Raw genomic sequence first — 16,850 nt, 5'->3', positions numbered from 1 at the left:
ATCAGTCAGTCAAGGGAATTCCAAACTTCTAATTTGACATTGGTGGAGAATAAAGGAGGGGAGACGTTAATAATGGTCTCAAGCAATTCACACATATTTATTTCTGCATTTTAGAAGCTTCAAGCCAGGGAGTGAAATCCGGACAGGTTGTTATAGCTACGCAATCCACGGGGGTTCCGATGTCTATTTAAAACCTCTCGGACCCTCCCTCTCTCTCCTTTAAACAACATTATATATCACACACACACTGCATGCTAATGCGGACCAATTCCCAATGAGCACTAAAACACATCTTTAAATTGTCTTGAGTTCAAACTGCTCTGGCTGAGCAACAGAGGGAACATATCATCAGAATTCACCCTGTGGCAATACCTGCTGATTGGGTCCTAAAGCAGCAGCAGCAGCAGCAGCAGCACCTTTTAACTTTTAATGTTTCCCTCCACACTTCTGCCACGAGACATCGCGAAAGATAGATAGGAATAAAAGATAACCAACCAGTGCCGAATCGGCTTTTTTTTTGTTTTGTTTGTTTATTTGTTTGTTTATTTATTTTATTTTTATTTAGTATTTGTTCGCCTTCTTTTTTTCTTCTTCTTTTTTTTTGCTCTTCAGTTCAAATCCCTGTGCGCGCCCGTGAGCGCGCATGTAGACATTCTGCGTGGAGACGTTTTGCGAAACTTTAAGGATGATATACCTTGGATGTTTCCTGTTGCTCTGCGGGCTCACGCGTGTCATGGCTAGTTATCCCATCTGGTGGTAAGTTTCATTTCCATTCTACCGCTGCCCGCCTGACGAAAGGCGACACATGTTGTGTTTTATGTTTAAACAGCGGAAAGTGTCATGATGGTCCGCCTGTTGTGCGTCACTTGGAGTCGGGTTTTTCGTGATGATTTGGTTTGTGACAGCACAGCAGCGGGACTTTGAGGTGAACTGATGCTGAAACTGATCCGGCCACGGGTTTAAATTGTGGATGTGTGTCCAATATTATCTATGGAGTGCTTTTGGTGTTTTGTAAACTCTGGTGAATGGTAAAGAAAAGGCAGTGATTTAATTTTTATAATTGAGCTGAAGAAAAACGCTTCTATCTTACTTTTATGACATGTGTAGGAAGAATCATGAGAGTTGGGACAATTTCACATTCAGAGTGCAACAGGTGCAAAGTTTGTGTGCTCGTGTGCACATACACTGCTCTGTGAATGGCGTGTGTTGGAGTCTAGATCATGGATGGAAAGTATTGATTTTTTTTGGTTTATTTAATCTCTATGCTCATCTTAATATTCTAATATTTTTAAATAGAATCATTGCAACTAAACGTAACTGAATACTTACAGCAAATGAATCAGCTGATTTATTTTCTGCTGCAGATCTTTTTGCATTATTACTGTATGCTTAATTTAGAATTCACCGCACTAATGAGCTTTTTGAAATAAACTGCTGCAAAAACCTTATATTTAACACAGAGGCAGAGTTTGACTTGCAGCTTCTTTGGTGAGTTTCTTTTTTATTGCTTAATTTTCGCATTTTTACTTTCAACAAATCCTTCACTATTTGGGTTTGCATAGACTTTGAGTGTACCCTAATGTGCTTCTCTTAATGGGTCCCCTGGTGGTATTACTGATTTGAAACTAATTACATGCTCAGCTGGAAGGAAATCCTGATGTAACAGCGGGGCTCTCATTGGCCAAAAAAAAGAAATGAAAGACCCAAATCAGTTCACTCCTGGGTTTAATGGACACAGGGAATGATGGCGTGCCCAAATTGTTTGATCCACGGTGTATTATTCAGTATATGTAGAGCATGTCGTTTTAGTTTTATTTCCCTTTGTGTGCAGCCAGTTATGAATGGCATGATGGAAAGCAGATTTCCATTCAGTCATAACAGAAACCCTGCAGCAAGTCAACAACTATTTTCTGTGCTGATGCATGGATCTTTGGAGGGTGGGTCAGGTCACTGTTTGAACAGTGTAGCGGCGCAGAAAGTGGCAGGTAAATATGACAGGAGTAAGGTGGCTGCATCATCCCTGTACGTAACTGAAGGTATACTGTAGCTCGTGCACATTTCAGCTCTCATTTTTGAAGTCATCGGTCGCTGGAGTGTTTTCGTTTTTCTTTTTCCATGCAAGACTGATAATATAATCTTTGTTACATGGCAACTCATCCAAAAGCAAATAACCTGGTTCCTTCTGGGTTGAGCTCAATGTGCCTGCATTGTCACTCCCTTAAACACGGCTCCTGTGTAAATGCAACTGGGATCGGTTTTCTGAGAGAAGCTGCCAAATTTGGCTTCAAGTGGCCACTGGAGCAGCATCACGCACAACCCGTGTGCCACAGCAGTGGTCGGGGGTACCAGATCTGCTCCAAGACGCATTCATGTCTGTCTCTTTTCGAACCTGCCATAACATAGCCTGGCTGCAGACGCCACCCCCACCACCCCCTTCCCTAGTCCACCCCACCTTAGAAGATAAATACCTGGAGGTGAAAGCTTGCCGCACATTCCTTTTCCCAAACATAGTCTCTTGATGTCAAAGTCGGCTCCAAGGCCCGAGGGCCCACAAGTAAAGTGGTAATTCTAAGGTACCCTGCTTGGGCTTGCTGAAATATGCATTAAACCTGCACGGGATGCACTTAGATGACAGGGGGGAAAGTCTGTGCTGAGGCAAAAAAAAATTATATGATATATGTTTTTCCTAAGTATTTATTTGTAACAGTTTTCACTTGATTGTTCACTTGAAAACACGGATCTTTACAAATGTAGTGAATCCTGCTTCTTCACAAAGGAGGGCAGCTGGTCGGATGAGAAATGAGTTTCTCAGAAAGGAATTAGGGAGATTGAGGCAGCGCAAGCTGAATGGATGTCTAAAATCCTCAGAACACATAAACGTCTAATTGCTGTGTTTGAATATTTGTTGGAGTTGGTTTCTAACAACACTGCTCTTAATGCAGTAGCTTTTTAAAAAATCATAAATCATCCCTGGAACATGCCCTGCCTTCTCTACCGGGCCATTTCTTAACACAGGAAGATGTGGCATGGATTACTCAGCCCCACTGAGACAGACACAGAAACGAGCACGAGTGAAGCAACTTTAGCACACTGACTCATGATGGGTCTGGGAAACACCGGGATGACCCACCAGAAATGTATGCAAAAGGTGTAGTACTCCTGAGTACTCTATCAGACGCACTACAGACATGACTTTCAGCTTTTTCCTGCCTCGGGATATGTCGGTCTCTGCTGTTGTGACACATTTGGTCATTCGCAAACACAAAGGTCTTTCCTTCAAATCAAGTTGACAAATATGCCATGAGGCAGGCGCCATTACCTGCTGCAGAGGAAAAAGGAAGCACAGGATGTTCACGATTAGACTGACAGCAAGTGTTTTCACCTCCCATCAGTCTTCATAAACAATCATTATGCAAGATTGATTGATTGCTTGATTGATTACCTTTTATTTTCTGTCATATGCAGAAAATGTGCCCAGCCAAATTGGGCTTACAAGACACAGTTGGTTCAGGCTTTAGACAAATATGCAGCAAACTTACATCACGTCATTAAACCTGGACAACCATTTGTCATCAGTGCACCAGAGCATTTCTGGGTTTTGAGAAGACATGTCACTTCATTTATCACAAGAAGGACAATATAGAAGAAAGTGTGATCTGCCGACGTCCTCGGCAAGACGTCTGAGTTTGCTTTAACGTTAGATTCAGCACAGTACTTCTAACTGTGAAATGATTGTGATAAATATACTATAAATCAACATCCTCAAGAGTGTCAATGCACTTCTAGTACAGTCCTGCACTGTCTGATGTTGCCATTAAGAGCAACTTTGTCTTCACTAGATTTGGATGTGGTTTCTTTGGGGAATGATGGACTAACTGAGGTCAGTTTGTAAGGAGTTCCTGTTTTTGCTGACGGATGCTGCAGACAGACTACAAATCAAAGTAGTTTTCCCCTGGAATCATTTTCAGCTTGTCATTGCTTGCTTACTAGATGTCTCATTCGTGATTAATTAGTGTGGATCTCGTGTGTAGAACTTAGACATGAAGTTCCGTTGGAACCAGTGTGACACATTTACAAGAATACTGGAAGGTTGATTCACACTTACGGTAAACACCTGGCTGACATAACTAAAACACGATCTTAAAAATGAATGTTTCGGTACATAACTTGAGGTGTTTGGGGTCAACGTGGTGGAGGTCATTAGGAGCCATGAGCCAAGGTTCACTTTGCTTAGTAGATCTTGTCTTCTTGGGTCGTGAGGTTTTAAAGAAGTCAGCCTCAGGTCAGTGTCTGGAGTTTTGGGTAATCTTCTTGTGATTAGTACCTGAACAACACTCAGGTCAACAGAGACTGAGCTAAAAGTCGTGCACACCTGCTGCCCCTGACTTTGTGCAAACGCACATTTACTGCCGTTGAGTCCATATCGCTCAGGGCAGAATCATCAGACCTCTGCTGCCAGTATTTATTTAACAGACAGTGGATGTAAAATGAATGAGGACGACTTTGTAGCTTCTCTGTGGGGCATTTGCCAAAGATAGCAATTGAAGGTGTGCTATTAAACAATCAAGTATTCCAAAGATGATGGATGGATGGATGGATGGATGGATGGATGGATGGATGGATAGATAGATAGATAGATAGATAGATAGATAGATAGATAGATAGATAGATAGATAGATAGATAGATAGATAGATAGATAGATAGATAGATAGATAGATAGATTCTAGTAGTGACTAAAATTCATAATTGAAATAAAGAGAAAGACAGAAAGGCAAAGAGAAAGCAATGCAAGGAGTGACACTGAGAGATGTAATCAGTAAACCAAGTTTGCACTTGTTGTATCCCAGAATACCTTCCTCAAAGGAAAGGGGGTGTGGGGTGGGATGGTTCAGTGTTACACTTAATAAACTCTCTGAAGTCTCAGTGTAACGTTTGCACTCTTATTAACCTAAGCTGAAGGCCTGTTAAGTGTGTGGACAGTTAATAACAAGGTGTAGTTTTCCAAGTTGTCAGCTTAAGGTCTATGAAGACCTCTAGATGCATTGTAGACTTTCATCTTAGACAGAGACACTGCCTGCATCTTTGGCAGCAAGGCTGCAATTTCAATGCACACAAAGGCCAGGTGTCTGCAGAGAGGGTAGTTGAAGGGATAAAGAATGGACTCCTAATGGTAGCATCAGATACAGCAAATAAACACAATCAAACAGACATGAAATTACCATCCCCCTTAGAAGGCTTCAAATCAGACTTTGGCTTAAGCGGTAGTAAATCAATAGATACAGACACAGACATGAAACGAGACAAGTTGCTATCATGAAAAACACTTACATTGTGACCTCTCTTCTCTTTCAGGTCACTAGCAGTGGGCCACCAGTACTCATCACTGGGTACTCAGCCTATTCTGTGTGGCAGCATCCCAGGTCTGGTGCCCAAACAGCTGCGCTTCTGCCGGAACTACGTGGAAATCATGCCCAGTGTGGCTGAAGGTGTTAAGATTGGCATCCAGGAGTGTCAGCACCAGTTCAGAGGCCGACGCTGGAACTGCACCACAGTCAATGACAACCTGGCTATTTTTGGCCCTGTGTTAGATAAAGGTAACATGCACAGCAAACAAGTGTTTCTCAAGTTTTGACACATTTAAGACCTTCCTTTGCTGCTATGCTTCTGTCAGTGCAGCAGACCCATAGCTTCAAGGGTAAATTACATTTCTTGGCATTTGTAATAGGGCTTACTTAGCCAAAAATAAGCAAACAAGCCTTCCCTATTTAAATGATCCATTATGCTCCTTCAAATCCTTGTTTAAATAGACAGGACTGAAGTGAGCTGTGTGCATGAAATAATGTACACAATTAGGACGAGTAAGTTCTGTCTTGTTGGAGTTTTCTTCAGGAGGAAATCCCCTGTGATTGCTCTTCTGTACTTTCCCCATGAGGTACATACCCTTTCCGAAATATTTTTCAACAAAGTAATGGAGTTTTCCAAAATATATTTTTCTGCTTAGGTTTTCTTTAAGTGTATTAAAGTGACAATTTTGGTTCAGTACACTTTGATATATCCTGCATGATAGATAAGGTGCCAGTTTTGTGTTTTCTGCATTGTTGCTTTATTTAATTTTAATATTTTTAAGTTGAGTAAGAACACAAGGTTTGAGGGAAGAGATCTAAACCTGTCACTTACTTAGCGGGGGACTGATGTGAACACAGGGTGTTGAAGGTTAGTTGGGGCAATTGCTTTTAATAAACTCTGGAGCCAGTTGATAGAAGAGGCTAGGTAGCTAACGATGGGGGTTCTCAATCCAAGGCCTTTTGTGGTGCAAAATGCCATCACATCTCTCCCGTTGCCTCCCCTCCTGAGTCTAAATTGCAGGGGTAGTGAGAGGAAAGAGGAGGCAGCTACTGGGCTTTAGTAAATCATTTTGATTGGATTAAGGTCACTGAGGTTCTTAATAATGTGAGAGGTCAAAGTGGCTGGATTAAGTGCCTTTGTCAGAGGCCAAGGAGAGTGACTCGAGGGCTCAGGGCCCTTTGATAGGGCTTAGTAGTAGAGGGCTTCCATTTCATTGGATTTGATTGATGCTGGTGTTTATCTGTGCAACTGGGCTATTGTCCTCACCGGTGTCTGTTTGTCTGTGATTCAGACTGTTGTATGTCAGTTTCCTCCTGCCTTTTTTGGAAGGCAAAGCTAAAAGGAAGAGTAGGTACCTTTATTGGCTTCAGCAGATTAGTTCCTATCATGTAGTCCCCCCTCACAATCACCAAGGCATCTGTTTGTTTTTCAGAGTAGTAGAAGAATGAAAAGCATAGGGGAGAAGCAGTTATGTTATATAGATGACTGGAGTGAAAGATTTCTAAACACACAGAACCCAACATTGTTTATGAAAAACAAAGATTTGAATTACTCCAGTCTTTACAAACGGACAAGTGCTTTCTCTTGTGTGTGTTCCTGCTCCTGTACACATGGTGTGATCCCCGCTCCCTCTCTCTCTCTCTCTCTCTCCCTCTCCCTCTCTCTCTCTCTCTCGCTCTCACTCCACACCTCAAATCACAAGCCCTACCTCTAGGCTAAGTCTGCGTCAGCACTCATTAATTTACATTAACTAAAGTGTCAAAACATGCTCTGCTGGAATCTGCCTGTGATGAAAGGTAAAAATCTGCACAGGTGTTCTTAGTCTGCAGAGCCAATCCCAGAACTGTTTTTGGCATTCTTGGTATTTACAGAACAGCTACCTACTATATGGGTGTAATCAGCCTCGTCTTTATGAGTCATGATACCATTATTAAGGTCACCATTGCTATTAAAAAGTGGACAGTCTCTATTTCACAGGTGTTACCACCCAAACAGGTAGAGACATGCATCATCACTATTCCACTTGAAACCATTAAATTAAATTAAAACGAAGGTCACATGAAATTACTATTACATAATATGTAAAGCGTGTGTGTGAGTGGCGGGGGGGGGGGGGGGGGCAAAGTTTAATACTGTGGTATCCAAACAACAGATCAACCTAAATGATTAAGGTTCATCTAAACTAACTGCAGGAAGGTCAGGCTATGTGGGTTATGACCTACGACCTGAGGATGAGAAAGTGTAACTATTTAGGATGAGCTAAGAGGTCTTTGCTTTTCACGGGACGTATGTCTCTCCATGCTGGGGGAGGGAAACTAGCACTCCTGTTTATCATTAACTCTGGGCAAGAAAGAAAGAAGGGGTGTGTTAAATGGAGTTGATGGGGGGACCTTAGCCCCACTTCCCGCTGGGCACTGCTCAGAGCACAATATCTTCGCGACCATGAGATTAAGCAGGAGAAAAAGTGCTTTTCCCCATTCACACGCCCTTTAGATTGTTTTATTAAACCATTTGAATAGGGATTTCCCCGTCTGCCGACAAGCGGGGTCCGGCCACTGCATAGTTCTCTGTTGCTATGACTTAACTTGGTCTCCACTAATCACTGGCCAGGGCAAATTTCATATAAAATATCTGCAGCCATTGTGGAACTAACATAGCGTGACAGTGGCTTCACAATAGGGGATTCAGCCCCCCAGCAGGTTGTAGGGACCACTTGGTCTGCCAGGATCTGGAAAGGTTTGGTGGAGAAGCATTGTTAGAGGGCAAGTGTCCCTAAATACCATACATTGGTCATAAAGCTAAGAAAAGCAGAGGCCTTTTGTAAGAGCTGGTGTTTCCAGGTGAAGTAAATGCTATAACGGTTTTTAATGCCAATGAAATACCAAACATAACATGTAATATCAGCAGGGTTTTTTTTACACTATATAGGTATATACCACACACCGAGGTAAAATATTTATTTGGAATGGTAAGGTAAATATAGAGAAAACCAGTCATGTGCCAAATATTTTTGGAAGCATCATTTTTTTTCCAGGCATTGAGTTTTAGGGAAAGAAAAAAACAAAAGCTTTCAGTTCAACAGTGAAAGATTCTGCACTGTTACTAGAAGTCTTAGCATCATGAGCTAAAGCCTGACACAGCTTTACCATTCACTTGAATCATAATACAATGCTCTTTTGGACGAGCATGGGAAAGTCCCCATCCGTATTAGAAGCCTATTATATGATCAGGACATATTTAATTTGCCTTAAACCATTTCCTTTGTTCATAGCACCACAACTTAATCTTCTTTTCCTCTTTAGTTTTCATCTCTTACCACTTATACTGTGCAACATCATAGCAAGTCATTGGTGAGGTTATATTTCCATTGGTGTTCCCCAAGGCATTATTTTAGGTCTACTATATTTATTTATTTATTTATGCACTAGTTTGAATGAGTAATACACAGGGATATACAACATCTAGCTGCAGAATAACTTAACAGGACATGGAATACACTCCATTTTGTCATTACCCAACATCTCAGATTGATGCACTATCACCTCAGAATTGTCTGTTCAATTCACTCGTCGCTCTGAATTTGAAGCTTCTATGTTGTCAGTTGCATGTGATGCACGGTGATTTGTACTTAATTACCTGAGACAGTCAAGCAGCATTAAATCAAACGGCTTTCAGTTCCCACAGCTTCAGGGGAAACACTTCAATGGTCATGTGAAACAATATGGAAGGAAAGCAGAGGTTTATGTGTTTATTAGTGTACACATTAGTAAACTTGTGTGTATGCTTGTAGTATTAAGTGGGTGGTGGAGGATGCCAGTAGACCTTTTCTCTTGCATCATTGTTTCTAATGCCCTTTAGTCCTCAAACTGGTTGGAACCTGCTACAAGGGAGGCGCTCCTACTCCCTCTAGCTTTATATACCCCTCCCTTTCCCTCTCCTTTCTGTCTTTCACTATTTCAATCCTTTTTTTTGTACAGAAAATTTCAACACTAATTACATGAACTTGATCTATCTAAACTAAACTATCTCTGTTTATATCTTTATAACTGTCTTCCACGCGAGTCATTGTTTCATGTTTACCCCTGGTGTTTCCACTTTCTTGATTGCTGTGTCTTCTTATGAATGTGCAAGACCATACAAGTACATATATTCAAGGCAGCCTTCTTGCAATAATGAGCACTGTTAGAGGGAGGTATATGCTGAAGCATGCAGGGCCTTTCCTTCTGTACCAGTTGTTTGGGATTGCATATCTGGACACTACAGTCCTATTTCTGTTTAGTGTCTATGACTTGTGTCCCATGAGTGTGAGGCCTTTCCTAACCTTTCAAAAGCTTAATTGAGTCTCTTAATTATAGGCCTGTCAGCCCCGTCTCTTCCTCTCATCTCTCTGGAAGATCCTGATCCCTCTGAGTCATCACTTAGCTATGTCAGACAGAGACACAGAGGCCTTTCAGGTCTTATTCAGAGACAGGACGATTGATGTATGGGTTGACTGAACCTACACACTGGTACACCTTGGTAGATTGGACCTCAACACACGTAGCCCACCACAGCAATGGCACTCTATATTTCGTGTGGCTTGGTTTTGTTTGCTCATATAATTATAGCAAACACAAGCTGATATCTATATGAACTGGAAGTAATCTTGCAAATAATACTTGGCATCAAGCAATATTTCTGTTTGCATGTTTCTATGCGGGGTAGAGCCTTTTAGAGTTTTTCAAATGATATATGTTTGTGATGGTTTTCAGTCATCCACACCATGGTATCTTCAGCAGGTTAGATAGAAGCGACTGAACTTCCACCGAATTCAAATGATAAATTTCTAACAGATTTGTAATTCCCCTTTCAGCCACTCGAGAGTCAGCATTTGTTCATGCCATTGCCTCAGCGGGAGTGGCATTTGCAGTGACCCGTGCCTGCGCTGATGGTTCAGCCACCATCTGCGGGTGTGACACACGCCACAAGGGCCCCCCTGGTGAGGGATGGAAATGGGGCGGTTGTAGTGAGGATGTGGAGTTTGGGAGCATGGTGTCCCGGGAGTTTGCTGATGCGAGAGAGAATCGCCCTGATGCACGCTCAGCCATGAACCGCCATAACAACGAGGCAGGAAGAATGGTTAGTTTTTTTTTGTTGAAGATATTGTTGCAGTTTTTCTGCTACTTTTAATTAACAGTGTTTTTTTTTCCTTTTCCTCTAAAGTCCCTCAATGAGAACATGTTCCTGAAATGTAAGTGCCATGGTCTTTCAGGGAGCTGTGAGGTCAAGACGTGCTGGTGGTCTCAGCCAGACTTCCGAGTCATCGGTGACTACATGAAGGATAAGTATGACAGCGCATCTGAGATGGTTGTGGAGAAACATAAGGAGTCCCGTGGATGGGTGGAGACGCTGAGACCCAAGTACAACTACTTCAAACCCCCCACAGAGCGTGACCTGGTATATTATGAAAGCTCGCCCAATTTTTGTGACCCTAATCCTGAGACTGGCTCCTTTGGCACTCGAGATCGCATCTGCAACCTGACATCCCACGGCATAGACGGGTGCGACCTTCTGTGCTGTGGGCGGGGTCACAACACTCGGACTGAGAAGAGGAAGGAGAAGTGCCACTGTATTTTTCACTGGTGCTGCTACGTGAGCTGTCAGGAGTGTGTGCGAGTCTATGACGTCCACACCTGCAAATGATGTTTCTTCTTCTCCCCCCCTTTTTTATTCACCAAATTTTACACTCTTTAATTGGCACAAGAGTAATTATACTAACTTTTCCACAAGCTATAAGAGACTGTAAACATGTCTGACCTGTCCGTGGACTCCAGCGGCAGACATGAAGAGCCAATCTCTGACTTTATTAACTGGAACAGTTCAGTAGATGCTGACATCACAAAGCATTTCACTCACATGAACTGCGACGGTGGCAATAATGACAACAATGTTGGTATCTATAGCAATGGCAAAACAATTTTTGTGTACTGACGTAGGAAAGGAGTCAGCTAAATGACAAACACCATATTGGTGTTTTTTTGTTTTTTTTTCTTTTCTGTGTACCAAGTAGTTACTTTTGTTGAGAATAGTACAGCACTGCCAATGCTTTCATGTTTATGGGGCAAACAATGGAAATGTAATTTGTTAAATATGTTAAAATATCTCTTTGACCACATTTATGACAAATTGACACAATCACACACTCAACAGCATGCATCCACTTCCTCAACATTGTTAGTATGTACATGTAGAGTCTATTTGATAACTAACATTACCGATGTCTGAGTGAGTATTTGATTTTTAGTCTTAATAAGTTACTGATCTTTGGGTAAGAATGCACTTGCACCTGAGTGAATGTAGTATTGTGCTGTATTGTGTTTACATGTTCACAAAGTCTTAAGCTAACAAGTTAATATCTGCTTTAAATGACTAACTTTATCTGAGAGTAGACGTGAGCCACATCCAGGGGTGTTGCAACAGGCAAAGCAGGCAACTGCAGAGCAGCTCATTACTTGAGTTCACAGCAATGACAGTAACATCCCATTTCCACTGGTTGAAGTACTATTTCATTCTGGGCTTAAACTGGTTTTTGAGCAGTAGGAATGTGTTTAATTGGCATTCATTCGCGGGTCAAATGACTCTAGATTTGTATCAGCTATGGCTCCGGTCTGCATTAGCAGGGGTAAGACCGGGTAAATACGGTAATTTCGTCTTTGTCAACTTCATTTTTGGCAGCAATGTGGATCCCAGTGTAATCTCCAACACAGTGCTAAGATGTGCAATCTTCTCCCAGTCGTTAGCATAGCCCTTAAGGTCCTGGTATACTTCACTGAAGTGTGTGTCACATATCGCGGACCCTGGTATACTCGTGCATCAGGGTCCTGCAGTATCCCACTTCACCATCGGGTGGCGGTACAAGTCAGGACGCAGGGAATAGGACACATTCCTACCAAAGAAGAAGAGAACAGTGCTAGAGCTCCCTCGGACACATCTGGTACGAGCCGCTCACAGCTGAAAGGCTTGTCGAGCAGGGGAGTCGGGGTGTCAGCTGGCTCTTGGGTTGCCAGGTCGAGGCACGAATGACTATCCTTGGCGACTATTTCTTCTGTTATCGAAATGGTTTTTCTGCTTGGTAGCGGGGCTTAATACTCCACCTACCCGTGGGGCGGAAATTCAGTTTGCGCATGCGCTGTCCACCCAACACGCTCTTTGCAGGCAGTTCCAAAATCTGGGATGTGCGCGTAACATGCGCGTTGCCTGTTGATGACGCAATTTAGCTTTGGGTCCACGTGCGTTGTGCGCAGAAGTATACCGGGGCCTTTAGCCATGACCTTACTTTTTACAACTAAAAAACGTGGTGAATATTCTTTATGAATCATATTTCATATTATTAGCCCCTTAAAATTGGTCACTTACCCTTAAGTTTGAACAGGTAAATAAAAGATACAAAATAGCAATGACTGTAACACTGTCACGCATTGTTTTGCTGTTGTTTCTTTTTCGTGGGGTCACCTGGGTTAAGAAAAATCACTGGTATAACCCACTAATATCAGTGTGAATGAGTCTGTAATTGATGATGTACAGGAAAACTGCAACAGTGTCATTGTCGGAATACTCTGAACAAAGCCCCGTCCCAATTGCTGTGGAATATCACAACGGCAATATTGAATATTGAATATGAATCACACTTATGCTTCTGTTAGTCAAAAAGAAAGAAAGAAAGAAAGCAAAACCAGACGAGGATAAGAAAAAAAATTATTCAGAGTCTATTCAATGTAGGGCCCCCTGGTCCATTATGCCCGGGGCCTCCAAAGTCCCTTGGAACACCCCTGGTCACATCCTTTGAACATTAGCAGAATAAGAATATACTGCCCACTGTCAGCACATTTCATAATACACCTGGAATTGCTGAAAGCTTTGTCTTGTAACAATGCTTTGAATGACCAAAGACAAGAAAAGAAAACCCCTGTGAGTCTGCTGTGGTCAGAGAGCTGTAAACGAATCTTAAAGCTCAGCACTTGTGTCCTGTTGAGAAATATGAAGCATGTTCTTGTTTTTATCAGTATTAGCATTGTCTTGTGTGAGTGGGTGTGGGGGAAAAACTGTTATTTATGAAAAGGGATATTCCCACTTTTTGTTACATTTCTGTGAATATATTTGTTTATTTTGATATTTGATAAGATAGAAGTAAAAGCCTGTGTTCCATTAGGAGAAAAACGACACAAATAACAACTAAGCTGTATCATTTAAGCTCTGTATAATGCAGTATCATTTGCAATGGCAGTGAATTGATGACCAAAATCTGTGCATTTGATGATTCTCAGTTGTGGCTTATCAACTAATCAACAAGCAGCATCACTGAAACTATCAACACTTCCCAATTTTAATGCTGCTAAGTAAAGATTATATGTGTTTGTGTGTTTAGGTCTTTACATACAATATGTCTATTTGCGTTGTTTGTATATTCTTGCTTTTGTTGATTCTTTCTGTGAAAGAAAAATATTATATATATATATGTATAGTTTCGGAAAAAAAATGTGAAGTCCTGACTAATTTTTTTTTACATTCAGTAATCTCCATTTAACCAAATAGTCCAAAATAGAGTTTGTGTTGTTGTAGTTGTCTGTGGATTTTGTAGACATGCCAAACATCAGGGCAAAAATAATCTACGTTTCTTTCCCCAGGGTGAAATACTACACTGTGTTTATTTATTTGGAAAGTGAACAACTACTGAAAGCTGAGATGAAACCATGTCATGTTTATTAAATAAAAAAAAAAAAGGAAAAAAGTTGGTGTATTATGTAACTGATACTGCGGAAAGATGTGTCAAGTCACTGATGAATTCTTGTTATAAAGCCATGTCTCAGGCATGTGTTATTTTCAGGCTCTAATCAAAATTGCCCACCCATGATTACTTTACATCATGACTGAAAATATTAATGAACAGCCATAACCAGTTTCTCATGTAAGTCATGTTCAATAAACTACACAGCAACCACTATCAGTACAAGATCTGCTATCTTGCATTTATTACTGTTTATTACTGTATGTGCGTTCCATTGATTTGCTTGTGTGGACACTTTGTTCTAATTCTTTGTCAAGTTTTTTTAAAATCCAAAGTTTTTAGTAAAACTAGTTTTTTCATGGGTTTCAAAATGTTAAGTTTTTATAATTATTTATTTCATGCCATGTACATATTAGTTAGTATATATATATATGTATATGTATATATATATATGTATATATATATACTGTATATATGTATGTATATACATATATATATGTTTGCAGAAAAAGAACTTTTTAAAACAGTGTTTTGATGTGTAACACTGTAGCCTTTTTTTACCTCATATCTGTTTTTTTCACTGACTCCACACAGGTATTGTCGATCTCTAAAGTTTATTCTCTAACACCAAAATAAAACAACATAAACAAACAAACTGTTGTTCTATTATCTATGACTGAATCTTGAAAATTCTTGTGACTCATGATTGTAAAGACTTGAGTGTCATCCGTACAAAAGTGTGTGCACAATTGTATTTCTTAAATATGAAACTAAACTAAGCTCATATCACAATAAGATATAGGTGAGTTACATTGAAAAGTAATTTCCCTCAGATTGAAGAAGTCCTTTGTAGGATTTAGTGGCATCTTGAATTGAAGTCTAAAAATGGATGTTGACATGACACAAATATATGTCTTGATTGCTTAACCCTTAAATAACTAAGCCTCAAAATGTCCATCCGGACCTTTTTGCTTATTTTAACCATAAAAAGGCCAGAAAATGTCCTTTGAGATAGTGCTGTTGGCCCTTTTTTTATAAAACATTTTTTATAAATAACATTGATTTTGGACGACATACTATATAGCATGACTTTTTTCGGGTGATTTTGGACAACATACTATAGTATGACTTTTTTTAGTGATTTTGGATGACATACTATAGCATGACTTTTTGGTGTCATTTTGGACGACGTATAACTTTTTTGAGTGATTTTGGACGACATACTATAGTATGACTATTTGGTGTCATTTTGGACGACATATGACTTTTCTGAGTGATTTTGGACAACATAATATTGTATGACTTTTTTGAGTGATTTCTGATGACATATGACTTTTTGGTGTCATTTTGGACGATATACTATAGCATGACTTTTTTTAGTGATTTTGGACGACATACTATAGTATGACTTTTTCGGGTGATTTTGGACAACATACTATAGCATGACTTTTTTTTGTGATTTTGGATGACATACTATAGTATGACCTTTTCGGGTGATTTTGGACGACATACTATAGTATGACTTTTTTTAGTGATTTTGGATGACATACTATAGCATGACTTTTTTTAGTGATTTTGGACGACATACTATAGTATGACTTTTTCAGGTGATTTTGGACGACATACTATAGCATGACTTTTTTTGTGATTTTGGATGACATACTATAGTATGACTTTTTCACGTGATTTTGGACGACATACTATAGTATGACTTTTTTAGGTGATTTTGGATGACATACTATAGTATGACTTTTTTTAGTGGGCTTTCGACAACATACTATAGTATGACTTTTTTTGTGATTTTGGATGACATACTATAGTATGACTTTTTTTAAGTGTTTTTCGACGACATACTATAGTATGACTTTTTTGGTGATTTTGGAAGACATACTATAGCATGACTTTTTTGTGATTTTGGATGACATACTATAGTATGACCTTTTCGGGTGATTTTGGACGACATACTATAGTATGACTTTTTTTAGTGATTTTGGATGACATACTATAGTATGACTTTTTTTAGTGATTTTCGACAACATACTATAGCATGACTTTTTTTAGTGATTTTGGACGACATACTATAGTATGACTTTTTTTAGTGATTTTGGACGACATACTATAGTATGACTTTTTCGGGTGATTTTGGACGACATACTATAGTATGACTTTTTTTAGTGATTTTGGATGACATACTATAGTATGACTTTTTTTAGTGATTTTCGACAACATACTATAGCATGACTTTTTTTAGTGATTTTGGACGACATACTATAGTATGACTTTTTTGTGATTTTGGACGACATACTATAGTATGACTTTTTCGGGTGATTTTGGACAACATACTATAGTATGACTTTTTTGTGATTTTGGATGACATATTATAGTATGACTTTTTTTAGTGATTTTCTACAACATACTATAGTATGACTTTTTTTTAGTGATTTTGGATGACATACTATAGTATGACCTTTTCGGGTGATTTTGGACGACATACTATAGCATGACTTTTTTTAGTGATTTTGGACGACATACTATAGCATGACTTTTTTTAGGGATTTTGGACAACATACTATTGCATGACTTTCGGGTGATTTTGGACAACATACTATAGTATGACTTTTTTTGTGATTTTGGATGACATACTATAGTATGACCTTTTCGGGTGATTTTGGACGACATACTATAGTATGACTTTTTCGGGTGATTTTGGACGACATACTATAGCATGACTTTTTTTGT

General features: G+C 39.9%; 1 protein-coding gene across 1 annotated transcript; it reads left to right on the top strand.

Annotated features, from left to right (window-relative positions):
• Positions 1-241: 241 nt before the first annotated feature.
• Positions 242-12,214, top strand: wnt3a (wingless-type MMTV integration site family, member 3A). The gene is made up of 4 exons (XM_058649785.1): positions 242-756; positions 5,354-5,595; positions 10,200-10,465; positions 10,550-12,214. The coding sequence occupies exons 1-4, from the start codon at positions 686-688 to the stop codon at positions 11,027-11,029; spliced, it is 1,059 nt and encodes a 352-aa protein (XP_058505768.1). The 5' UTR covers positions 242-685; the 3' UTR covers positions 11,030-12,214.
• Positions 12,215-16,850: the final 4,636 nt, after the last annotated feature.

Source organism: Solea solea, chromosome 1 (assembly GCF_958295425.1).
Source record: "Solea solea chromosome 1, fSolSol10.1, whole genome shotgun sequence".
Taxonomy (NCBI): Eukaryota; Metazoa; Chordata; class Actinopteri; order Pleuronectiformes; family Soleidae; genus Solea; species Solea solea.
Note: the sequence above shows the minus strand (reverse complement) of the source record. Positions and strands in the feature narration are given on the sequence as shown.

Bases quoted from the DNA above. Each gene is read 5' to 3' on its own strand.
- wnt3a (XM_058649785.1), top strand. From the start codon at position 686: ATGATATACCTTGGATGTTTCCTGTTGCTCTGCGGGCTCACGCGTGTC. The intron at 5,596-10,199 runs GTAACATGCACA...TTCCCCTTTCAG, and splicing joins TGGCCCTGTGTTAGATAAAG to CCACTCGAGAGTCAGCATTT. The intron at 10,466-10,549 runs GTTAGTTTTTTT...TTTCCTCTAAAG, and splicing joins ACAACGAGGCAGGAAGAATG to TCCCTCAATGAGAACATGTT.